The 27,453-nt window shown below is 26.6% G+C and overlaps 2 protein-coding genes across 3 annotated transcripts; one reads left to right on the top strand and one right to left on the bottom strand.

Annotated features, from left to right (window-relative positions):
* Positions 1-3,273: 3,273 nt before the first annotated feature.
* Positions 3,274-4,637, bottom strand: LOC126902713 (peroxisomal biogenesis factor 3). Its single transcript, XM_050680283.1, has one exon. The coding sequence runs from the start codon at positions 4,413-4,415 to the stop codon at positions 3,405-3,407; it is 1,011 nt and encodes a 336-aa protein (XP_050536240.1). The 5' UTR covers positions 4,416-4,637; the 3' UTR covers positions 3,274-3,404.
* Positions 4,638-5,009: 372 nt separating this feature from the next.
* LOC126902711 (transcription elongation regulator 1) lies at positions 5,010-25,941 on the top strand. Of its 2 annotated transcripts, none has more exons than XM_050680281.1 (17): positions 5,010-5,247; positions 5,491-5,757; positions 9,845-10,193; positions 11,270-11,461; positions 11,521-11,632; positions 12,015-12,289; positions 12,359-12,491; positions 13,038-13,296; positions 16,117-16,310; positions 17,837-18,006; positions 18,073-18,281; positions 18,534-18,684; positions 22,544-22,819; positions 23,475-23,672; positions 23,741-24,004; positions 24,986-25,063; positions 25,126-25,941. In XM_050680281.1, exons 2-17 carry the CDS (start codon positions 5,498-5,500, stop codon positions 25,351-25,353), a joined length of 3,348 nt encoding a protein of 1,115 aa, XP_050536238.1. In that variant the 5' UTR covers positions 5,010-5,247; positions 5,491-5,497; the 3' UTR covers positions 25,354-25,941. The 2 variants fall into 2 exon arrangements, with proteins under 2 accessions (XP_050536238.1, XP_050536239.1); XM_050680282.1 differs by having other exon boundaries at positions 5,052-5,069.
* Positions 25,942-27,453: the final 1,512 nt, after the last annotated feature.

Raw genomic sequence — 27,453 nt, 5'->3', positions numbered from 1 at the left:
ATAGGCGAGGACGTGATTGGAGAGATGGAAAGTTTTAAATATTTAGGGTCAGTTGTGCAAAAGAGTGGTGGTATTGACGAGGATGTAAGACACAGAAATAAGTGCGGGTGGTTGAAGTGGAGAGAAGCGTCTGGCGTCTTATGCGATAAAAGAATTCCAATGAGGCTGAAAGGTAAATTCTACAAGACTGTAGTGAGGACAACTATAATGAATTGTTCAGAGTGTTGGGTGATTGATAAGAAAGTAGAGAAGAGAATAAGTGTAGCAGAGATGAGAATGCTTAGATGAACGAGTGGAGTGACTAGAAAATATAATATAAGGAACGAGCATGTAAGAGGGAGTATAGGTGTAGCGTCAATCGTGGATAAGATGAGAGAAAATAGACTGGTTTGTTCATGTTATTAGGAGAGAAGAATCGGAAGCTGTAAGAACAATTATAGAAATAAATTTTGAAGGAAGAAGAGGTAGAGGAAGACCAAAAAAAAAGATAGAGGGATGCTATTGAACGTTGATGTGAGCATAGGTGATGTGGGAGATCGTGTCAAGTGGAAGTTTAGGATAAGAGTGGCCGAACCCAAGTAATTGGGATTAAGGCGAGGAAGAAGAAGAGCCAATATTTACTATTTTTTTTTTTATCAAAAAACGATACATTTATACATCATTTGGCAAGTTAAAGTTTATAAAATTCTTTCAACAGGCGTAAAATGTTTTTAATTCAATTTAATATTTATTTATTATCAAAAGAAATGTTAAGTAAAAAATGTATGTCCATACTAGAAATGTTAATTGAGTTGCATAAAAATATAAATGATTTATTCGAGATTTTGAAATTTTTAATGTATTATTGACAATGCTGTTTTTTGAGCTTTAAATACTGGTTTCAGACAAAAAATGAAAAATATTTTTGTAGCATATGTAACTAACATTTTATATATTTTATTCCAACACATTTTTTGTATTTTTAATTGGTTATTTGAAATAGTAAATGATTTACTAAAAAATTCCGGATCTCTGTAGAATTAAAAATTTATTAAATTCTTGGTGCTCTTGTTTATATCAAAGAATTATTATACAATATTTTAGTTTTAATGGAAAACTGAGACGGAAAGTTTTACTACGATATATTTTTTGTTTGTATATATAGATATAGTGGATATATCTACTGGACTATTATTGTTCAAGGATAAGTCAAAACAATAAAATTAAATTTTGCTGAAATATTCAGCACTAAAATTTTACTAATTTCCCTTAAAATTGCTATTGTGTATANATTGTTCAAGGATAAGTCAAAACAATAAAATTAAATTTTGCTGAAATATTCAGCACTAAAATTTTACTAATTTCCCTTAAAATTGCTATTGTGTATAGTTGTGGTATAAAAAATTTAAGAAACAAGACCGTGTTTGGAGTTAATTATTATTTAAAAAAGGCTATTAAAAAAAAAAACTTAAAGTACTATTCTATAGTCAGACCTATTCTAGAATATGGTAGTGTAGTGTGGGATCCTTATACTGCCTTGGGCTCGCTACAGCTTGAGCGAGTTTAGCGAAAGTTCCTACGCTTTATCAACTACTCGCTCAACATAGTCTGTCCTAATCACGATTATGCCCCTGTCTTGAATTATCTTGAATGAATCATCCTCATTAGCTGAGCGTAGACGCAATGCTGGAATTAATTTCTTAATTGGTTTATTGAATGGCAATATTGATTCGCCGAGCCTATTGTCTCTAATATGTTTCAGAGTACCTCAGTGAGCAACAAGAAATAATGCTCCATTTGTTGTCTCCCACTACCTAACTAATTATGCAAATAATGAGCCACTTAGGCGTCTTATGTCTAATGCCAATGTTGACCCTAATTTTTCATTTTAATTTTGTATCTTTATCTTTATGTTTAATAATTCATTTCATTTTGTATTTTTATCTTTGTGTTTCATAATTAATTTACATATCTTTATAATATATCTTTGTCTATGTTACGAGTACCTAATTTATGTACTTGTATTATTTGTAAAAAGGGCTTCTGCCCGTGAAATTATAAAATAAATAAATAAAAAAAGACTGTGTTTGAGGTAAAAAGATTTATTTAGTAGATTAGCTTTTTCAAGGGATTTGCGATGAGTTTTCTCATAACTAAACCCTAGACTTGTCTTACAAAACAAAATGTGAAGAAAAACTAAGAATTATTTTAGCTCCATCACTAATTTTAATAAAATGTCCGCCTATAATGAGAAAAAGTAAATTTAGCACACCAAAATGTTTGACTATCCTGTCATAAAAAATGCTTTCTACAGCTAATAAAATATCTTGTATACTGTCCATATCTTCAATAACAGTTACTGGAAATGAATTCAGCAAATTGAAGTTAATAAAGAATTTTTTTAGGTCAATTCTGGGTGATTTCTTTTTAGTCAATTATTAATACTAGCATAAAAAAAGACATTGTAAATGAGATGTAGTTAGATCTTATTGTTAAACTATAATTTGTATTTAATATATTAAATACATTTTATTTATTTGTTATTTTCTATTTATTATAAAGTTAATGGTATTTATGTTTAAATATATTTAAGAATAGTATGAAAATGTATTACTTATGTAACAAAATAATAAAGTTAAAAAAGTATATATTTTTTTTCCTAAAGGTCAATCAGCTAAATTATCTTGGTTATCCCTCTTAATAAATTTCTTAGCTACGTCTCTAAACAAAGTATGTATAAACTCTAAAATCTCACTTATGGATACACTTAGTAAACCACCTAAATAAAAAATATACCCCTTTCGGGATTTAGAAAATTTTGGCATTAAAGCACTAAATCCTAGAAGTCAAAATTTCAGATAATTTTTCTTTTTCATCTTCAATAATATTGTATTAGCTTTAATTGAATGTAGGATAAAAATTTCAAATTTTTGGAACACTATCAAAAATTGATGACAAAATTTTTATGATTTTTAAGCCCCTACAGTATTTTGATTAATAATTGTATTAAAAAAAAAAAATCTTTGATAAGGCAAATGTTTGAAATATTATCAATAATAAAGTTGCAATAATTTGTTATTTTCAATATTTTTTTAAGGTTTTTTAATATAGAGTAGAAACTAAAAATATCAATATTAACTATTTTATAACAACTACAGTTTTTTTGAATATTTTGCTTAATTTGGGGATTAGAGGGAATTTTTCAAAATTATGCAAGTGATAGCTTCATTATGAGGTTTTTTGATATATTGATTAAGGCTAAAAAATGAAGCTAAAACAAACTCAAACAAATAATTAGTACATAATAAAACAATGAACATTTATTTTAATATTATACCATAAATGTAACATAACAAACACCATATAACAAGTATAACAATCCGTTTAAATAATGTAATATTTAACCACCATTTACTTTTTGAAATTTATGCAGAACAAAAAGCTTCATAAACATTTGCACTTAAGACTTTAACTTTAGGATCTATATGTACTTCTTGTTTAAAATTACACTCTCCATTTTCAGCTACTTTTACTGATCTATCCAATATGGGCAACCATTTAGCAAATGGCATTTGTACTGAAGTTGGTAAAGTAACAGATTGATTTGGTATGTTGACAGTTACAGTATCCATTAATTTATTAAAACTATGGCAAGTAGAATAACGAGCTACAGAAATAATTTCTTCATTTTTTAATAATTCTTTAGTTTCATTTACCATATCTTGTAATAATGCTTCTTGATTTTGAGATACATTGTGCAAAACAAAAGAATCAATAGAATGAAAAGGACTGTCTGAATCACTAGCTATATCAGTTTGGATAAGGTAAAAGAGTTTTTCTAAATCTTGTAAATTATACTGTTCTTGAATAGGAATTTGTTGAACATATTTAAAAACTTTACTTTTCAAATATTCTTCCAATTGTTGAATACCGTCTTCAATAAAATGACCAAATAAGGATAAATAGTCTTCTTGAGTTTTTGAACAAATTGGTGGAGAGTCTTGAGATAAGCTTTTATATACAAGTCCTCCCAATAAGTTTAATTGAATTTTAAGAGTAATTACTAAAAATGTTTCAGCATAAACTAATAAACATGCTCTTGTAAATACACAAATTCTCATTTCTTCCCAAAGTGATACACTGTTTTTTTTCTTTAATTGTTCAATAATGTGATCAATACGCAAGTTTTTTGTAAAATATTTCAAATGTAACTGTTTAATAAATTCATGTATCATTCGATCAGATGTATTTTCTGTAGCTTCATAATGCTGCTGACGTCTACAACGTTCTAAATGATCACGATTGTCTTTTTCTCGTTTATCAGTTATTTTTTTCTTAACAACATAGACTATGTATGCTGTGCCACATATAAATGCTCCACTAAATATTAATTTACGTTTGTGACGGGAAATAAATTTTTTAACTGTATCGTACATTATTTTTAATCTGATAATCAAAATCAAACGTAATTAAAACCTAAGTTATTGCATAATAAAAACAAACGTACGAATAATCTATCTTTTAATAAATACCTTGTAAGAATAAATAAGATTTGAATAGTTATAATTAAATATTTAAACGGCAGATTAAAATTTATAGAATAATCAGTTTGGATTATTTAAGATAAGTACATGATTTAATTTTGTTTTTATTTTTTTATTTAATAATTACACTGCATTTATCAATTATTAATATAACCTCCAATATCGCCTTAACAACCGATAACTGCAGAAGATTTTATCCTCCAGTATAAGTTATTTACTTAAGATTGAGATCTAATACGACAAATAAAAATTAATTGTTTATTATTAAGATTTATTATAAAACGAAATTTATATTATTGCATAATTTATTTACGTTAATTAAAAGATTATTTCCTTATACCGACATTTCAGGTTTTTTTTATGTATTCCATGCACATGGTTAAGAGTGTTTCTATACTTACCGGTTACCAATTACCAATAATATTCTCTCATAACTCATGCTATATTGTTTAGTGCTTAGATCCTACAGTACATAATGTGTATTCCGATTTCGTTTTCGCTTCTAATTATTTTTCAACTTATTACCTTATTTTAGAAAATTTGAAGGTGTTTACGAATTTTACAGTAATTTTATGAATACAATTTTAAGAATCGATAATTGTTTTGACATTTTTTATATTACACTAACTAACTGAATTGTTTTAGTTTGTATGCATGCGTAAATTTAATGTATAAATTGTGTTTTTAGTTTAAAAGCTTTTTAATTTAAAAAATAATACTAAAGGTAAAAATAAATTTAATAAAATATTGTGAAAATTTTTGGGGGTTTTTAGTTAAAATTATTTCTTGAATTATCAATTATAAATTATTTTTAACTTCATTATAAGGGACAATATCTTTTAAGGATATCATGTTTATTTTTTAAATATTAATATACACATATAAATAAATAAATAGTTAGACAATTATCCAATAATCAACGACTAATTAACATGAGCTAAATCTATTTTTTTTTATGTTTTCTTAGTAATTTTATGGCAAATTTGAATTTGATGGATTCCGTAGTAGATTCAACTCAACAAGAATATAGTGAATCTCACAATGACATGGTTTCGTTAAATGATAATATGGACTCTAATGATCAAGATAGTAATATGAATTCTGATCAACAAGATGACATGAACTCTGAAAACTATGAATCTATTGATAATATGTATAATCATGAAAATAGACTTTCTTACAGTGAACATGCAGATATTGATAAATTAAATGATCAAGACAGAAAATCGTATAGGTGAATATTATTTATATTTAATGAAAGATGAGTGAAAACAATTTAAACACTTAAGAAGTGACAAATTGTTCAAAAACTTGAATAGTATGTTTAATTTTAAAGATTTGTAGTATTATACTCTGAAATATTTGTGATGATCAGTGTAGGGTTAAATACTCATTTTTTAATTATGCATAGAGAAAAATTATTTGACTTGATTTTTTTTTTAATTATCTTTTTTAGGAGAAATTGATTTTACTTTAGTTAAATGTATTTGTAAGAGATTCTAGGATTTGTGTTTTCCATTTGTTAACATAAGAGAAATAAAAAGTAATTTTAATCTCACAATAAAGTAAGAGTTCCCCTTTAAAAAATTAAAGTTCAAGATTTTTTCCAGGGAGATGAAAGTGAAAACATTGTAATAGCTTTTAATATATTTGTTTAGTTTACCAAGTATTGTCAACTATATTGTCTATATTTTTATTGCATATAAAACAAATTTCAATACTGAAAATATTTTTTACTTTATGGTTTAGTTGTGATAATTATGATCTTATAATTTTATTAATATCCTTAAATAATTGTGGTTATTTTAGGTTATGATATTAAAACTTTGATACACAACTATTTTTATCCTTCTTAGGGATGTCCTTTCAAAAATATTCTGAACAACCAGAACATACTATTACCAAAAGACTACAAAAATCAATTAAATTATAAAAATAAAGTTGATAATGATCTTAATGTTATTATAAACCGCAGTTCTAACATTACCCCTGAAAATTTAAGCAAACTAATTCCAATTTTATCTTATTTTCAAGTGGCACAAAATATACTTTCTTCTTTTTATATGCCAATAATCCTGATCCTGGATCTTATCCTCTAAATCTATTGCTTCCAGTCTCACTAGATCCTGGCGCGCTCCTCTTTTTATCATTTCTTCGGTCTGCCTATAGGTCTTCTACCTGTTGGTTTGTATTCAATTGACGCCCTTACTTCATTAATTTCCTTTCTTCCAAACCACTAGATTCTCTGACCCTTCACATAAATTATAATAAAAGGTACTTAGGTGATTGCCATTATTTCTGAATTTTTTTTTGGTTGCATTCATTTGGTTGTGGTGTTAAACACTGGTCCACAAATTACTCTTAGTACTCTATTCTGAAAGGTTCTGAGTTTTTGTTCAATTTGTACTGTCATTGGCCTTGATTCACATTAATAAGTTAATGTCGGCCTCACAATACTCATATATAGGCATACTTTTGTCTCTCTAGAGAATCGTTTTGACTTAAAATATTTTATTAGTACAAAAAAAAGTCCTTTCCACTTTGAGCAAGTGACTAGTTATTTCAGCACTCCAATCATTGTTACCAGTAATTGTTACTCCTAAATATTTGAATTTTGGACTTTCTTGAATATATAGTTATCTACTGTAAGGTTTTTCTCACCTCCAACAGCCAACGTTTCCATTATTTTTGTTTTCTCTTCATTTATTTCTTGATCAATCTTTTTGCTTGCTGAATGAGTGTATTTGTATTTCACACTATCATTTCTTTGTTTTCTCCTACTAAGTTCAGATTGTCTTCAAAACCTAGCACATCTAGCGTGGTTTTGCCAATATTGATTCTGAGTTTATTAATTTGTACACTGTGTATCCCTTTACCTAATGCTATGTTGAATAATAATGGTGATAGTGCATCACCTTGTTTAAGCCCTCTCATCACTTCGAATTCTTCTAACTCTGTTTAGTCCACTCTAACTTGATATCCATTCATACATATTTTTATCAGTGATATGAGTTTTTTAGGGAACCAAACTCATACATTATATTATATAAACTATCGCGATGGATGCTATTGTAGGCTTTCTTGAAATCCACAAACACTTGCCATACTTTTGTCTGTACTCGTAGTTCTTTTCCATAAGCTGTTTGATAGTTGCAAGCTGGTCTATTGTGGACTTATCATTCCAAAATCCACACTGATAGCTTCCTATATACACTTTGGCCAGTGGTTCCAAACGTCCTTATAATATTTTAGAAATAACTTGTATACTGTATTTAGTAACAATATTACTCTATAATTATTGCAGCTCATCTTATTTTCTTTCTTATAAACTAGAATTACTATAGCTTTGTTCCATTCTTCAGGTAGTTTTTCTTTGTTCCATATGCGTTTGCACAATTCATAAATCGTTTTGTGCAGTTCTATTCTGCTATAAATTATAAGTTCAGTTGGTATTATGTCTGACCCTGGGGCTTTCCAGTTCTTAAGCCAGTTTATAGCTCTATTTGTTTCATCTAATGTTATTTCATTTGTTTCTTGTTCCACTCTTTGGTCTTCTCAGGCTGGTATTGGTGTACCTGCTATCTCCCCATTCAGTAATTCTTCAAAATATTATTATCTAGATCAGTGTTTCCCAACCACTTCGGCTATATTTTATAGGTCCCGGACCTCCTCAATTTTATGAAAACTAGAAAGACCTTTTTTTGCTCATTAACAAGAATACACAAAATTTATCAAAAAATGTTAATTTTTATTACTTTACTTTACACTTTATTACTGTATTTAACTAATATATAATTATACTTTACTATACAAAATAATTTACTTATTGTGATTTTTGTGACTGCATTTCTTTATAGTATAAATGTTTATTTTCTTTAAAAATGTACTGCGTGGTAATCAAATGAATAACGATCGCATACTGAATCAATATCCATAACTCAATATCAATGGGTAATCATAAAGTATAAAATTTATACTATAAATATATAAGCAACGATGTTTGTAATTGACATAATTATTATCGGTCGCGATAATTATAAATCTGATACCTATACACTTATGAAAAATACTATTATACAGAACCGTATAATATTATACGGTTCCTCAATAAGCCGTTATTTTTTTTACTATTTAAAAAAAAATATTTATAATAAAAATCGAAGAAAAAATCTATGGGACCGTGCACCACCCATTGGGAAACACTGATCTAGATGTTTTCATTTGTGGGTCCAATAATATTCTGCTGTTTTTATCTTTTATGGCTTTTAATGTTGGGTTAAACTTTTGGTGCTTTTTGACAACTGCAAAAAAATTTCGGATTCTGCCTTGTGTGTAATCTTGCTCTGTATTGTGTAGAAGCCCGTTCAAATAATATTAATAGTTATGTTATTACAAATAATATAAAAACTCATTAGGATGACACAAATTCTCTTGCTGCTCAATTCACTTCATACAAAAGTTTCAACTAAACACTTAGATTCTTCCACCTTATATTCCTTTAGAATATGAATGGCTTAAAACAACATACCAACAAACTTTTACTTTATACATAACAAAAACATAAATATTGCCCTTATTATGGAAACTGATCTAATCAAAAATTCAATTATTGACTTCAATGGCTATTCCTTTATTAAGTTAATTATTAATTGACTACCTTGACGGAACTTAACATGATTAAGCTTTAATAATAATAATTAGAGTCATAGTTACAGTCTTGTGTTTGTAATTATATTGATATACAGCCAGTATATTTACAACCACAATCCTGTAACTATCACTCTGAAGATAGACACTGCAATGAGTCCGAACTCATAACTTAAAACGTGGATACATCCATAAACCAATAAATATACATCCTATTCAGGCTTTCCAATCAATAACCTTAAGATATAACACATATCTTTGATACATAACAACTATTGCCCTTCATAGTGTTTTAAAAATACCCACTATTGATGAACTCTTATCAAAGACCATTACAAAACATTCTGCATAAAACTATTACATCACCCAAATCCTTTCATCAACTCCATGTCATCCAACTCATTCCCTAAAATATTTTTTGGAATTAAATAGAAACTGGCCTAGAGATTAACTTTAATCGTAGTGAAATAATTATTACAAAAATGTATATACAGAGTATATTATCCTTAATGAATCATTGTGTTTATTAATTTTGAGGTTCTATTGCTGGACGGTTTTCTCATCTTTTTGTTTAAGTCTTTATAATAAATTTGAGATTTTCATTATTATTTATTATTTTGTTTATTCACAAATAAAAAAAAAAACAATTTTTTGATAAATTTTATTTTTTCTAGGCATTTAGAAGATGATAAAGAACATTTTGATAACAACTTAAACCCTTCAGATCCTAGTTTTAAAGGTCCATCAAGTTGGAATTCTGATAAGGGAAATAATGATGGTGGAAGGTTTAGAAATAATGACTCGTATGAGTACAATAGTCCTAATAGTAACTTTAAACAGAAGAGTAGATGGTCATCAGAAAATGCTGATGAAAATTGGAATGGATCATCTCATGATACTTCACCTATAATGAATGGATCATCTAATAGTCAAGGGGTTCCACAGTTTGGAGGACAAGTAAATGGGCAAGATCCTAGTCAACCAGGATGTCCACAATCTAACCAGTTACCATCATTATTGCAGGTAGTTTTTAAAGTGATATTTATGCATTAGTTTTTACAATATTCATTGTTAGAAAAAAAAAATAAATATTAGAAAAATGAATTATATTTGTTAACAAACTAGTCACAAATTGTTATAACTTAATTGCTCCGTTGAAATTGATCATGCAACAAGTAATAGGTTAATAAAAAAATTATATTATATACATTTGATATAAATATTTCTTTTTTACATTAATTTTTAGGTAGAATGCAATAAAAGTGGGAAAATTGAATGGATTAAGTATTAAAAGGATTTTTTTCAGGGGGGCATTAGACACACCTTAATTAAAACTTAAGAAAGTTTTATTAAAAAATTTAAAAAAATCAAAATTAAAAAAAAAAATTATTTAATCAGCACAAATAATTTGTTCACTCATATTTGTTGCTTTGATATTGCCCTAAATTAGTTTTAGTATGGTTATAAAAGTCTTTGAATACTTGAGCATATTTTTAGACAGTGTCTTAGGCTCATATGATCTTTAATTGAAATTTAATTGAAAGCAAATTTTGTCATTTACAAACAAGATAAAAATTATTGATGTTTTAGAAGAATACATTTTATAAGTAAAATGTTTTCTTCTAGAGAATATATATATGTGAGAAATGACAGGCAACAACAGGGACAAAACAAAGACACAATACTATTATTTACAATATATATTATTATTCACTAACAAAAACATATAAAAACTAAATACACATATGAATTAAAATACACACAATGACAAAAACACTTAGCCCATTCACGACTACTGACTCACAACTTAATTTAAGTTTCCCTAATAATACTAAATAATACCGCTATCTGCCTTCAGACCCTAGAAGTGGCATCATCTAGACATCAATGGTACTCACATATATTTAAATCTAAGATTTATTTTCCGTAGACATATAAATCTGATATATAAATTTTAATAAATTCTTTTGTTAAGTATAAAAAAACTAGTAGTATGCATTAAATTATGTATTTTAGTGCATGCTGCCATCTTATAAAATATTGCATTATTACAATTAATCCTAACTATCTATATTATTTATTAACAATTTATACTGTAGATGCCACCTGTACAACTACCAGTAGGGGGGAGTGGTATACCACCGCAAAGTGGTCCTCCAGTTATGTCGGGAGAAGTATGGATTGAAACTAAAGCTGGTGATGGTAAACCTTATTATTACAATGCAAGATCACGTGAAACCACATGGAATAAACCAACAGGACCAAATATTACTGTGATATCTCAAGAACAGGTAAATAGTAGCAATGCACAATTTTTTTTTGATTTGAAGCTAATTAAATTTTTTTTAAGGTTGAAACTCTTGGAAATCCAAATACAGCTCAAACAAATTATGGAAGACCCAATGATTGTGATCAAATTTCTAATGATCCAAATAAGGCTGTTGATGAGAAAATGCTTGGTGGTAAGAATTGATTTTCTTATATGATTAATTATTTACTAATAAACATCTAGCTATTGATAAAATTTATTTCCAATGCCCTTCAAATAAAGATATTATAATTGGGAGAAGAAAAATTGTCTTAAATTTTTGTTCTTAAAGAATTTGTGAAATATAGAACCAATTTATTTATGTCATTTATACAGGGTCTTAATAGTATATAATTGTGTGATAATTGTAATATGTCAATAGTTTAGCTCAATAATTACATTTATGTATTTATATATAAATCAGAAATGTATATAAATTAGGTTAACATTTATAGAAGTGTTTTATTATTTCTTTACATTTGTACCAAATTAAAATATATATTTTTATTTTTAATGTATTATCTTTTGAACTTAAGCAAATGATCAAGGTGGATTAATGTCGGCTCAAAACGTTGGTGTTCCTCCAATGGGAGGCATGCATGGACAAATGATGCCTCCAATGATGGGACCACCTCCTGGTATGATGCCTCCTAATACAATGATGCCTCCACCAAATTTTCCACCCTTTGGGGGACCACCTCCATTTGGCATGCCTCCACCTGGATTTCCTCCTCAAGCACCATGGGGAATGGTGCCTCCAGGATTTGCCCCTCCACCTATGATGATGCCTGGCATGGAACTTAACAACAAAGTATTTAACTAGTATACTTAAAAATACTTGAGTTTTCAAATCAATAAAAATAAACTACTTATACTTTAGATTGATCCAGTTATTTTAGCTAATGCTGCTGAATGGTCAGAACATCGTGCACCTGATGGTCGCATGTATTATTACAGTATGAAAACATCAGAATCTGTTTGGGAGAAACCTGAAGCATTAAAAAATCTTGATTGTAAGATAACGTTTTTCTATTTAAAGTATTTGAATTTTACTTCAAGTTTTCATTTCAACTTGAAGTAATTTTAACATCTACCAAATAAATTTATATCTAAGGTTTTGTATTAAGTCTTAAGATATCCTAAATTTAGTCATGTTCATATAATTTTAATTAACTAATTAAGGAATCAGCGTGATAACTTAGTAAATTCAATATTTTTGTTAAAATCATATTTTATCAAGAAAAAAATATAGCCATTTAAAATGCAATATAATAACATTTCAAAATGTCTTATTGTAAATATGATTAACAATATGTTTTAAAAATGATTTCTTTTTCAACTTCTACAAATTTTTATTTTTCTGAAAAAAATTAAGCATATCATTACACCAATACATTCATATAGTATACATGTAATACTACCATTAACAGTTATGCGTAAAACATTTTATAATAGGAATGAAAATCATTGTTTAATTTATTGTGTATAACTGATTTCTTTCTGAAATATAACTTGAAATCATTTTATTTTTAATTTGTTATTTCCATATTTCTTTTTAGTGGCCAGAGATGTAGCTGCTGCACAATTAAGAAAAGAGGCTGAACAAAAGTTAGAACAAAAAAATGATCCTTTAGTTGATATTGGTTTTGCAAAGCTCATGAATGGTTCAGATGTGAGTTCAATCAAAAGAAAAGATGAAGAAATTCAAGAACCCAACAAAAAAATAAAATCTGATGATAAAGCTAAAGCAGCTGATAAACTAAAAATTCAAGATAAAACCAGACCAGTATCGAGTACACCAGTGGAAGGAACTCCATGGTAATTTTACATCTTGTTCATATATAAGTTAATTAAAATTTTCATATTAATCAAATTTTTTTTTAAATTTAATTTAATCTTCTTTCTTGCCTCAATTCTAACTACTTGAGGTCGACCACCCTTATCCTAAACTTCCACTTGACACGATCTCCCACATCACCTATGCTCACATCAACTGTCCTCATATCGCATTCAATAGCATCCCTCCATTTCTTTTTTGGTCTTCCTCTACCTCTTCTTCCTTCAAAATTTATTTCTATAACTGTTCTTACAGCTTCCGATTCTTCTCTCCTCATAACATGACCAAACCAGTCTATTTTCTCTCATCTTATCCACGATTGACGCTACACCTATACTCCCTCTTATATGCTCGTTTCTTATTATATCTTCCCTAGTCACTCCACTCGTCCATCTAAGCATTCTCATCTCAGCTCTACTTTCTTATCAACCACCCAACGCTCTGAACAATACATCATAGTTGTCCTCACTACAGTCTTGTAGAATTTACCTTTCAGCCTCATTGGAATTCTTTTATCTCATAAGACGCCAGACGCTTCTCTCCACTTCAACTTGCCGCGCATAATTTTGTGTCTTACATCCTAATCAATACCACCACTTTTGCACAACTGATACTAAATACTTAAAACTCTCCACCTCTCTAATCATGTCCTTGCCTATTGTCACTGACCTCCTCATTTCACCTACCTCTTGTTCTCCTTTGTCAAACTTGTACTCTATTACTCTGTCTTACTTCTACCTATTCTTAAACCCATTTCTTCAAGAGCTGATCTCCACACCTGTAGCCTTTGATTAATTTCCTCCCTATTTTTTTCTATTAACACTATATCGTCAGCAAACAACATGCACCACGGCATCTCTCCTTGTATTTCTCTAGTAATTCTTTCCATCACTATAGAGAATAAGTAAAGGCTTAATGCAGAACCTTAGTGCACTCCTACTCTTACCCGAAAACCTTCTGATACTCCTCCTACAGTTTTTATCCTGGTACAAGTGCCATCATACATAGCCTCTATTATATTAATGTACCTTTTCGGTATTTTTTTTCTCATTAATATTATTATTATTCTAATAAAATTTTATTTAAAAGATTCTTCAATCATCTTATGTTAACGCTGCCCATATTTTCCATAAATCTACTGGCACTTTATCGGTCCTACTGCTTTATTCTTTTTTATTGATGTCACAGTCTTCCTATACCTGTTTCTCATTAATTAAATCTACCAGCCCCTTCTTCTGCTCTTCTGCCATACTTTGAATTGCTTTTTCTTACTTTCTATGATTTTTTGAACATTCTCATCCCACCACCAGGTTTCCTTGTTTCCTCGCATTCTACTCCTAATCTCACCAACAATTTCCTTTGCAGTATTTATACACAACTAACAAATCTATTACACGCACCATTTATGTCTCTTTCGACATTCTACACTTTTACCGTCTTGACAAACTCTTTTCCCCTTTCAATTTCCATCAATGGATTTTCGATTTTTCTCCCGTGTTCCTTCTGTTTTTGTATATTCTTTTCTCGGTGCACCAAAACTCCATTACTCATCAGTCTATGCTGTGTAGTTGCACTCTCGCCTGGTAAACTTTACAATCCTTTACTCGCTTTACGCTCCCTTTCTTCCACATAAAATAATCAATCTGTGATCTATTCCTCCCACTCTTTTAAGCTATATAATGTTCTTCCCTCTTTCTAAAATAAGTATTAACCTCAGCAACATCATATGATACTGCGAAATCCAGGATTCTTTCTCCAGCCTCATTCTTCCCACTAAAACCATACCCTCTATGTACTTCTCCTCTCATTATTTACATGTCCATTCATAATAAAAATAATAGTATAATGTAATAAATAGGTATAAATTTAAAATATTACCTAAACTGACATTCAAAATCACAGTCATTAACTCTTTTATTTGAAGACTTGAGCAATCTTAAAAATTCCTTGGCTTTATAAGATGATTTAATCTTGAATTCAGATTTTATTTTAGCTAGAGGTTTAAGCATTTATGTAAGCAGAAAAAAAAATTTGTTATATATTTTCATAGAATTTCTAAAAAAAAAAAAGTTGAGCAAAATAAAATTGTTTTTAAATGAATATTAGTTTAAACATGGTGACAAATATTGAAAATAGCTATATTATCATTGTCATTCTAAATTTGTCAGGCTCACTCCTTAAATATATCTGAATTAAATACTTCATTTGAAGCATTCAGTACAAATTCATCATCGGAATCTGATGTGTCATTTATATCTATATTTATATTGAACCGCTTTAATGTTTTATAAACAAATTCACTTTAAAACATTTTAGCGGATTCATATTAAAGCAGTGAATGATGAACTGCCTGATATTTATTGTTACTATACCAGTTTATAATACAAGAAAGTTATTTAAACATAAAAAAATATAGTTTAAATAAAACTTTAATAATTATTAATTTATTAAAGTTGAAAAGAAAACACAAAATAAAATTGACTAGAATACAAAACAAAATCAACCAATTCATCATTTGATAGTTATAGTAATATGAAAAATCATTGTTTAAATTTTGCTTGAGTCAAAATAGGATCCTAATTTAATGAATTTATAATAATAAGTTTATAATATAATAATAATTAATAAGTTAAATCAACATTTAATAATGTGCTATTCGTTTATTAATTGCTTAATGAATGTTAATGCAATTCAGTATAAGACTAGAAAATATTGTCATATTTATTAATTATTCAAAGTTAACTTTAATTTCAAAATTATTTTACATAAGTGGAGTACCTTTTATTGATGTCTAATTTTAGGTGTGTTGTATGGACTGGAGATGGTCGTGTGTTTTTTTTTAAACCCTCTACAAGAACTTCAGTTTGGGAGAAACCTGATGACTTAAAAGGAAGATCAGATGTGGATAAAATGATATCTAATCCTCCAGAAGTTGTTCAAGCTTTAAAAAACGCAGAGGGACAATCACAAAATAAAAAACTGAAAAATGATAATGGTAATAACTCTTCTTCTTTTTTCTCGCCTTAATCCTAACTACTTGTGATCAGCCACCCTTATCCTTAACTTCAACTTGACACGATCTCCCACACCTTCTATGCTCATATCAGCCGTCCTCATATCACATTTAATAACATCCCTCCATTTCTTTTTTGATTTTTTTCTATTTCTTCTTCCCTTGATATTCATTTCCATAACTGTTCTTACAGATTCTGATTCCTCTCTCCTCATAACATGACCAAACCATGTTATTACCATTACTTATGGTAATAACATTTAACTAACAGTTAAAATTTGTATTACTAAGTTGAAAAATTGTTAGAAAAATCTATAATTATATAAATCATTTTGATCAGATAAGGAACACATCCCAGCACTTCATTTTTTTTTTTTCATCTGTCAATTTTTAGTACCTAATTACTCTAAATAACCAATAGTATCAGTTGTAATATTAAAGTTACATATCAAAGTAACTTTAAGGTTATAACATTAATATTAAATAAGTAACTTTAGAAAAATTCATATACTATATATGAATAATAATATCATATATTTTAACACACTTATATTAGTTTCACATATATGTTTGTTGTAACTCTCCTTGTACCACGTGTTATTCTCACATATCCCGTTGTTTATAGCCTTGAGACTAGACTGCCGTAACGCATTCACCCCACCCTGCTCACCACACGCTGTAAACACTATTCCTGTATATTTTTGTTTTTGGTTTTCGTACCTGCACATGTGTGCATATATATGTGTGTGTATATATATATATATAGATAAACAAATTTTTATTGTTTATTATTAGATATAAACATTTAAAGATTCAAATTTTTTAAAATTTTATACATGTAAAATACATAAGGCATTACAAATACAGGTAGCTAATTGGTTTTTTATGACAATATTCGCAGGTATATAGCTTTTATATTCAATAGTAGTAAGACATACTGTTGTGAGTTTATAAACACACTAACTGGCAATACAGAAATTATATCTATTAATAGTGATAATTGACAATAAACAATCCGTGACTGTAACAGCAATGTCATAAACTAAAAAGTGAAAAATAAATAGTTTAAAAAAAACTGAAAAACATGCTTTTAAAGCATATAGAACTAAAAAGTTAAAAATAATTTTTAATATAAGCTTAAAACAATAATGAAAGAAAAATACTCATATTATTGTGAAAAAAAGTGTGGGGGCTTTGTGCCATATTTTTCGTAAATTGAGCACCTGACACTTTTTTTCACAATAATACGAGTATTTTTTGTTCATTATTGTTTTATATTAAAAAGCTTATATTAAAAATTATTTTTAACTTTTTAGTTCTATATGTTTTAAAAGCGTGTTTTTCAGTTTTTTTAAACTATATTTATTATACAAACATTTTCCTTAGTACTTGAATTTTTAGTTTTTAAAATTGAATTGTACAAAATTTGAAGTGTAAGCTCTAAAAGTGATGTTGCTCTATATATTCAAGTTCTAATTCATCTATAAATGATAATTGTAAATTTTTAGAAAAAAATGGTCAAGAAAATACTAGTAACAATAAAAATGACTCTGAGAGTAAGGTAAATTTAATGAAAGATTCAGCAATGGAAGCTGAACTAAAAGCAGCTCGAGAAAGAGCAGTAGTACCTCTAGAAACTAGGATAACTCAATTTCGTGAAATGTTGTCAGAAAAAGAAGTAAGTTTGTTTAATATTGAAAAAAAATACTGTGTAAAAATTTATTTTATTATTTCTGTTGTGTAGGTTTCAGCATTTAGTACTTGGGAAAAAGAATTGCATAAAATTGTTTTTGATCCTAGATACTTGTTGTTAACATCGAAAGAACGAAAACAAGTATTTGAAAAGTATGTGAAAGAAAGAGCTGATGAAGAAAGACAAGAGAAGAGAAATAAAATGAAAATGAGACGTGATGCTTTCAGACAATTAATGGAAGAAGCTAATCTTTCTACTAAGTAAGTAATAATGTTATTGAACAAAATATTAAATTCAAAGTATGTAAAACTTTAGAAGAAAATTTAATTATAAGTTTAATACTTTTCAATCTAAATTTGTATTACCAATTTTTGTGAGTTCTAAATATTTTTTTACATTTTGTCATATTTTTCTAATCAACATATGAAATGTGAATAGTAACATTGTTTTAACACCATTTAATGACCACTGTCAGATGAATTTTACATATCTTTTTTTTAATTTACTCACAGAACATCATTCAGTGAGTTCAGCTCAAAAAATTCTAAGGATGAAAGGTATAAAAGTATTGAAAAATCTCGTGAAAGAGAAGGGTTATTTAATGAATATATGTTAGAATTAAGAAAAATTGAAAAAGAAGAAAAAGCTGCCCGAAGAGAGCAGGTCAGTACTTATAATTTAATTGATCTATTTAAGTTGTTATGTAAGCATATTTTAATTAGTATTAATACAATTTGATTTATTATTGTTATGCAAAATTATTTCAAGATTTATTCTGAATAAATTTTATAATTTAGTATTTCGTTTTATTTGTATTAAATTGTATTATTACTATTACATTAATCAATTGTTTAAGAAAATATATTTGTTATAAGATCAATATTTTATAAAATAATTTTTCAAATCAATTTTTTTTTTTTAATTTAATATGATATAGCTATGATCAAAATAATAAAATCCCTAGTTACTGTTATTACAATAACTACATTGAAATTTTACCCAGAATTTTTCTAAACAAATTATCCTTCTTAAATGATTGATTTAATTGTTTTTGGATGTAATAATATTTCATTCTTGTAATTGAGGTTGTTAAAATAATTGAATTGGTGTTTCAATTTTATATTGTGTAATAAGCTAATAACATACCTTTTATTTTCAGGTCTTCTAATAATTTTTCAGGCTTTGAGTATTTATTAAATAATAATTAAATAATTACTTTAAAAGGACGCCATATAGGCATCTAATATATCAGAATAACCATGTACCATAAAGAGTTGTGATTTATAATCTTGATAATTAAACAGTTATAAAAAACTAAAAATTTAATTTCATATACTCAATTGAATAATAATATTGTTTCTTTTTTTTAAATTATTAAATTAAATTTTGAATACTGAATAAGTTATACAACTCTGAAAATTTTAGTCTCGTGACTAACATTATTATAGTTGTAATTAAATTATTTTTATAATTCAAAATTTTAACATCATTAAGTTTTCTCTTGTTCAAAATTATGTTTATATGGCTTTCTTTTAATGTCTTATTATTAATAAATTGTTTCAATTTTCTTTTAATTTAAAATCACTTAACTATATTTATTAATAAACATAATATTCAAAGAAATTATGAGTATTTAAAATATATGTTATCAAAACATACTCGGATAAACTAATAAAGTTATCCAGTGTATTTATGTGTATATATTATATAATAATTAATTTTTAACAGGAGATATGTTCAAATATAAAGGATATAATCTTTTTCAAACATAATGATAAATAAGTTGATAAAATGATATTTCAGGTTTAAACATTACTTATATGGTATCAAATAGTTAATTATTTTCAACTATATAATATAATAATAATAAAAAGATGTTTTCAGGGAATTTTATGTCTTAGTATTAACATAGCTTTAACTATATATGCTTAGAACATAAAAAATATGATATGATTTTCTAAAACTCTATTCTGAAAAAAAATTGTTTGTATTATATTTATTTAATAGGATATGGTAATTATACAATAATTTATAACTAGATTTATTGCTTATTTTAGTTTACTACTATTTATCTGATAATTATTTACTAAAATGAGTTTCTAGACTTCAGATTTTTGTTGAATATTACTATCTATTAGTGATCCTAGTTAAAGAATTTCAACCTATATGAAACTATGCTAGAGTTTTATGGTTTTTAATATTACACTTTTCTTATACAAATTAATATCAGAAAACTACTTATATAAGAGTAGTGATTTTAAAATAGCTTCATAAAACCAACAATTACTTCTTTTGAAAATTTTTTATATAGTTTAAAACTGCTAATTTTCAAGCCATTAGGGAAATGCACTCCTTAAGTCATGTTTATAAACTAAATATAATGAAATAGCCAAAAAACCATACAATTATGTCTTTCTCATGATATTTTTTTCATATTCTTTGTTTTTAAATAGAGAGGTTTTTACAGAGTATTTTTTCATGTTTATATTCTTAATGTAGTCTTCCACTATTTTCTCTACAAAAATTCACAAGCCATTAATTCAGATAAAAAGGTGTCGTAGAATTAGGCACATACTAACTTTCTAGTATAATGGAAGTATCACAATGAGAATCTCTATGTCTCAAGTAATAAACAAAATTAAAAAGAGTATTGATATTTATTGTAGGACAAAAAATTGAAAAAAAATTATTTATTGATACAAAAAAAATGATATGAGATATGCCTATATTGAATACACCGATTTTGAAAAAATACACATTGTAATATTGATAAACTACAACATTTTTAGATGATTTTCTTATATGTATATAAAAGACAACTTTAAAATTATAAACCCAATATTAACTGCAGGGTTTTATATAGCTATATTAAAATCACCAATTCACTGTCCCATTCTGTACTTACATTTAATATTGGTAGCTATATATATCTTATGAATATATATTCAGTTATAAATAAACTATCGATTAAACAAAATCTATATTATATTTTAATACCACTAAAAAAATTATCACCATTAAAATCAGTAATTTTTTCAACATATTTCAAAGAATATATATGGTTTGTTTTACAAAAAATGTGACATTTTCAGCTCATAAAAACTGATAACATGTTAAAAGTGTTATGTACTTTTATTAATTCATATATTTTAAATATAAATTAAATATTTCAATGGTAAGGGAAAAATGGGTGATGAATGAAATTTAAGTGATTGTATTTTTATATGGTATTTGAATATTGTCTTTGGCTTAAGTGAATGAAATAAATTGAATGTTATGAATAATTGAGAATGAATAAATGGATATTTGTATGACATATACAATCATCATCATCAAAAATCAGCATTTCCGGTTACATTTAAGCTTGAGGACTGATATTTAATGCAGCTTGGCAGAAATATATGCAGAGAACAGTTCAAACTCCAGATTTAAGGTAATACCTTGTGGAATTAATTTTAATTGGAAACAATGGATTACAAGTTTATCCTTTATTATATACCATTAAGGAAAATTGGATTTCTAATTCTGATGATTTTTAAGTCATACATGAAGCTGAAAATGAAGAAGTGGGCTGCAAAGGAATTAAAGTATCATTAAATTATTTTAAAAAAAAATCAATTATTTCTAAATTTAATTTGATTATTTAAGCTTAAATAATAATATTTGTACAAACATATTTTTTCTGGGTTATTATAATTTATTAAATTTCATAACTATGTATATTGATCATAAATAATAATGTAATGTTGATTAGGTTTATTTTATTTTTAACATGTGTCAAAATTTCCTGTGTATTTGTCTGTTTGTTTGACTTTCATTTTTAAAGTATGACAGAAATTTTTATTTTTATTTTATAAAAAACAACAAATTTTATTACTTCTCTGAAAAATTGCATCTGGTATTCTATTACAGAAATAATTTTATATTTTATGATATATTTCTTAGGATCATAAAATTATTAGCAAGACAGACTGCTTAATAATTTACTCTGTACTTGACAAAGCAGTTTATATGATGAGATAAGTTAATATCTGAACAAGTAGTGATTTTGTGTTTGACATTTTCAATATGTATAGGCTATAATTTATTTAACTGTGTTTATTTTACATCAATAAACTATTAATGTTCTTTTCAGCATTTTTAAGGAAGCAAAATCTTTCTAGTATTACTCTTGATATTTTGTATGCAATTAAGCCTTGTTTTTGGTTTGAATTGTTAATACTTATTTAATTGGGTTTAAAATTATATTTTGTTATATTCTTATTGTTTAAAAGATTAAATGCTTAAGACTATTATGAAAATTTTTTTACATTTCAAGTTTTTGCTTTCTTGTTAAAATATTATTGTGCAATAAATTTATATAGTGTAATGTTTAATTTTGAGTTATTATTATACTATATTATTTAATGTACACTATTTTTAATCTGTAAACATGTATTTAAAATTATATTTTTTATAATTAACCAAATAAGGAATTTATTCTAATTTTATTTAATTATATTATTTTGTGGATACATTTTAGGCCCGGAAACAATTTATAGAGCTATTAAGAGAACATAATGAAATTGACCGTCATACTCGCTGGACTGATATAAAAAAAAAATTAGATCATGATAGTAGATATAAAGTAGTAGATTCTAGTACTTTAAGAGAAGATTACTTTATGGATTATATAAAAATTTTAAAAGATGAAAGAAAAAGAGAAAAAGAACGAGAACATAGAGATAAGGATAAACATAGTCACAAACGTGATAAACGTGACAAAGAAGAAAAAGAATCAAAAAAATCTGAATCAAAAGTAACAATCTATTTAATAATTATATATTTGTAAACAGGGTCCATCATAAGTTTGAATAGTTATGATTGTGTAATATCATCTCTAATTGAGAGGCTAACTCTGTTTTACTTATTGATTATCTAATTAGCGAGAAATTCTTTTCTTATTAAAATGTAATTAATAATAATATTTAAGAACAATGGTTGTTATAATTTTATTAATTTCTTGGGCTATTTTTATATTATGAAAATAGAAAATATTGAATGTTATTGATATATCTAAAATTACTTTAAAAAAAATTGGAGATCATATATCTTTTGGAATAATCTATCAATTTTTGAAAATTAAACACTACAGATTTGCATCAAAACATTTTTTATGATAGTGATTTTAATTACTGTCAGATATCATTATACTTGACCCAACTATGTGCATGTCCCCATTGTGTTGGGTTTTTTTTATTGTTATACTTTAAAACTATTTTATTTTTTAAAAACAAAATTATTGAAAGTACTGAATGAAAAATGGAAATTGTCATAATAGAGATGTTATTTTTTAGTTCAATAGATGAATTACAATATCTTAAAAGCCCCTTGTAATATATTTTTAATAATTATTTTCAAATAACATATTTAATGATAATCATAACAATATATTGTCTTTTAACTGTATGTAGATTGAAGAAAAGTCCTCAGATGTTGAACAAGATGATTTAAAAGATTCTAAAGAAGCTAGAATTGAAGCCAGTTTAAAAGAACGAGAAAAAGAAGTGCAACGTACTCTTGCTGTTCATCTTAAACATAGAGAAAATGAGCGTGAACAGCATAAACATGATGAAGCTGTTGTTCATTTTAACGCTTTATTAGCAGATCTGGTTAGTTTGTACTGAAAATTATTTTTATAAATTTAGCTTAAACTAAAACTATTATATGCATTTTTAAGGTAAGAAGTAATGATATGTCTTGGAAAGAAGCAAAAAGACAACTTAGAAAAGACAGTAGGTATGAGTTAGCTGATTCATTAGATTCTGAAGAGAAGGAAAAATTATATAAAGTTCATGTAGAAGAAATAACTAAAAGAAAAAAAGAAAAATTCAAGGAGATGTTAAATGAAATAAATGATTTAACTTTAGATAGTTCCTGGAAAGAAATAAGGAAACAAATAAAAGAAGATGTGAGATATGTTAGATTTTCATCTAGTGATAGGGTAAGTTAAAAATGACTTATAAAAATTTTTAAAATAGTTTTATGAAATAAGTTAAAACCTATATGGCTAACAAACTTTCCATTATCGTTAACATTTGATTATAAATTGACTTTAATGTGGTTTGTATTCACAATATTATTTATGATTGTATGATTATTAATCATAAAAGGTTTTTTTATTATGGGAATGATACATTAACAATAACATGGTATCGAGTGAACTACTAAATAAATGTATTTGTAAGGAAATTAATACATAAACAATATTACTTCCATTTGGTTTCTATTCTTTGTAATAATAGTGAACAATTATTTGTTTCAGTTAAAATGGGTGATAAATATAAATATACCCTCCATCGAGTCCAATCAGTGTTTATAGTAGTCACGCTGAATCTCATTTGTGTCTAATAGTGATTCTAATGTTTCTCTATTATTGTCTAGTGACATTTTTCTAGTAATGATTTGGGACTAATTTATCCTGGTATTCAGTCATTTAGTGGAAATATAATGTTGATAGTTTTTTGCTTTTAAATTTTTATCAGATGAATTCTATTTAAAATATTTTTGGTAACAACAGTCAGTGATTAGGTGATAGTCTTGTACTGTTGATTAATACTTCACAGCTTTATGTCTATATACTGAGTATATAGTTGGGAAAAGGGTAGTGTTGATGATGATTGCTTTTTGTTATATATATATATATAAATTATTCTAAATTATAAATCCTTCTAATTTCTCTCCACTTACTGAACACAATGAATAGATGTGGCCGTAAAGTCAGGTTCAGGTAGTACTCTTAATGAAGTATCAATCAAAAAATGACAGGACATCAAAACAGATTTTTATTTTTTTATTAAATAAGTGGTTCATAATATAACAGTCACTCTGTATTAGATAGAAATTGTATATTTATAAATAAATATTGATTGAATTGAAAAAATGAATTAATTATGATGAATAAATTATGTTTTTATTTTTTCAGAAATGTGAAAAAGAATTTAGAGAGTATTTAAAAGATAGATTGGTGGTAGCAAAAAATGAATTTAAGGACCTTTTGATGGTAAATTCCGATAATTATTATTGTTTATATATTTTTATTTTAGTATGTTTTTTATTTTTTAGGAAACTAAACTGATAACTCATTTGTCTAACTCAAAATTACAAGAAAATAATGAAGCATATTTAAAAGAAGTTGAAGACATTTTGAGCAATGACAAAAGATATTTATTTTTGAATAGTTTAGTGGATGAGCGTACAGAATTAATCATTTCTTATATAGAAGAACTAGAAAAACGTGGTCCACCCCCTCCACCTACAGCGACTGAACCTAATCGACGACCTATTAAATAAAATATTAATGTATATTTTTTAAATATTTTAGAATTCCATCTATTAAAATCGTTTAGTATATAACGATAACCTTAATTCATTTTTTAATTTTCAGACACTTCATTATAATTATGCTATTTTTTTATTCAACTAATTTGTGTTTTTTTGTATAATTTTTTTTTTTTTTTTTTATGTATAGGCACAATTTCCAGTAAGTAGCAGGTAATTTTGTATCTATTTAATGTACAAAATTCACTGTTTATTAAAATTTCAGATCTATTTAGTATTGTCATTTATAATAAACAGCTTTTGAATTTTATATAAAGCAGCATATATATTTGATTTATCAAACCTTATTTATTTTTATTTATTACTGAAAAATAAATAAATTATACATTTTATAGACGAAAAGTATATGTGATAATAAAATATTAGTACAAATAGTAATCTCAGTCTGCCAATTAAATGATAAAAAGTCGGTTGATCCCCTACAAAAATGTCTTCAACAAATCCCTATTATAGTGGTACTCAAATTTTAGCTTCCATAAAAAATGTTTAGTTTAATCATGATGTGTTTATATATATAAATATATATTGTGTCTGTCACTATTTCTCCTGTCTCCTTGGACTACTGTTTTTAATAATATGTCAAAAGATCAACATTATATCTAGTTGAAAACATTATACTCAAAAATTGAAAAAAATTTCCCTCGTTACCCGTAAATAGTGAAAATCCCCCAAAACATTACGATTTTTAAAATGAGTAAATTTCGAAATTTTTTAAATTTTTTTGTCTAAAAATTGCCATAACTTAATTACAAATGAACAAATTCTTTTTTATATTGAAACCATAGATATTTCTTTGTCGTTTGATATAAATTTTTTGAAAATCTGACTAACACCATACTGGGGCGATTCAAAAGTGTATTTTTTGCATTTAAAGTTAACCTTTTCCGCTTAACTTTCAAAAATGCACAGTAAATACATAGAATTTCAAAGATGTTAAATTAAAGCTTATGTTACATACCAGAAGTCAAATACACATCTACAGAGTGTTAGTATAATCAATGTCAAGAATAGTAAGGTGATATCTGCGTGTTTTCTCGTTATGTAATCGTTTAAACTAAAAGTAAACTACGCCACAGGACTCCCACTAAAATTTCAAGACAAATTGATGGACATTTTTTTGCAACTTTTAACCCAAAGTTCAGAGGAGGGCGAAAAATTTACAAAAAGAAATCGAGAGACGACTCAATTTGTAAGAGAATTTTGTGGGAAATCCGTGACGATGTTTATTTTTTATGTTTAAATTATTTATTTAAATAAAATTTGAAGTGTGGGAACCGGAAAAACCCCAATTTTGAAGTTAGGAAGTTTTAGTTTTTTATTTCGCTCGTTTTAGGTTCTACTGAATATCACCTTATTACTCATGACATTAATTTTTCTAACACCCTAATATAAACGACCCCAAAATTATACAAAACATGTTAATTTGGTGTAAATCATCGTTTTTTGTGTTGTTATAATTTTATATTTAAATTTTTTTTTAATTATACCTATATTTTAGGTTAAACGGTGTTTAGTCATATAAGAATGAATAGCAATTTAACAAAATAATTTATTAACTATGAATATGCTCATGGAGAAATATTGCAACTTTTAATGTCAATCGCATAAGTATATTAATAGGATGGGACTGTCAAATGACAAATGATATAAGACCCAAAATGAGCCCTTCATGGAATATATCACTTCCATATAAATGTGATAAACCAAAGAGACCTCCCCTTGATCCCAGTCTAAGGCTGCCCTTCAAAATATGTTTCACTGTGTATTAGAAATTACAATTTCATGACTAAAATAATAATTAACTAACAAAGGTCGAATTAAGAAAGTTAACTTTTTTCTTATTTCAAAACCATACTTACATTTTTGATACTTAGGAGAAAAATCGAGAATCCGGTGGTAGAAATTGAAAGGGGAAAATGAAAAAGAGTTTTTCAAGACGGTAAAAGAGAGGACAGTGTGGATGTCGAAAGAGACATAAATGATGTGTGGAATAGATTTGCTAGTAGTGTAAAGAATACTGCAAAGGAGATTGTTGGTGAAATTAGAAGTAGA

Source organism: Daktulosphaira vitifoliae, unplaced genomic scaffold (assembly GCF_025091365.1).
Source record: "Daktulosphaira vitifoliae isolate Bord-2020 unplaced genomic scaffold, ASM2509136v1 Scaffold_3, whole genome shotgun sequence".
NCBI lineage: Eukaryota > Metazoa > Arthropoda > Insecta > Hemiptera > Phylloxeridae > Daktulosphaira > Daktulosphaira vitifoliae.
The sequence above is the reverse complement of the archived record's forward strand: the minus strand, read 5'-3'. Positions and strand labels throughout refer to the sequence as shown.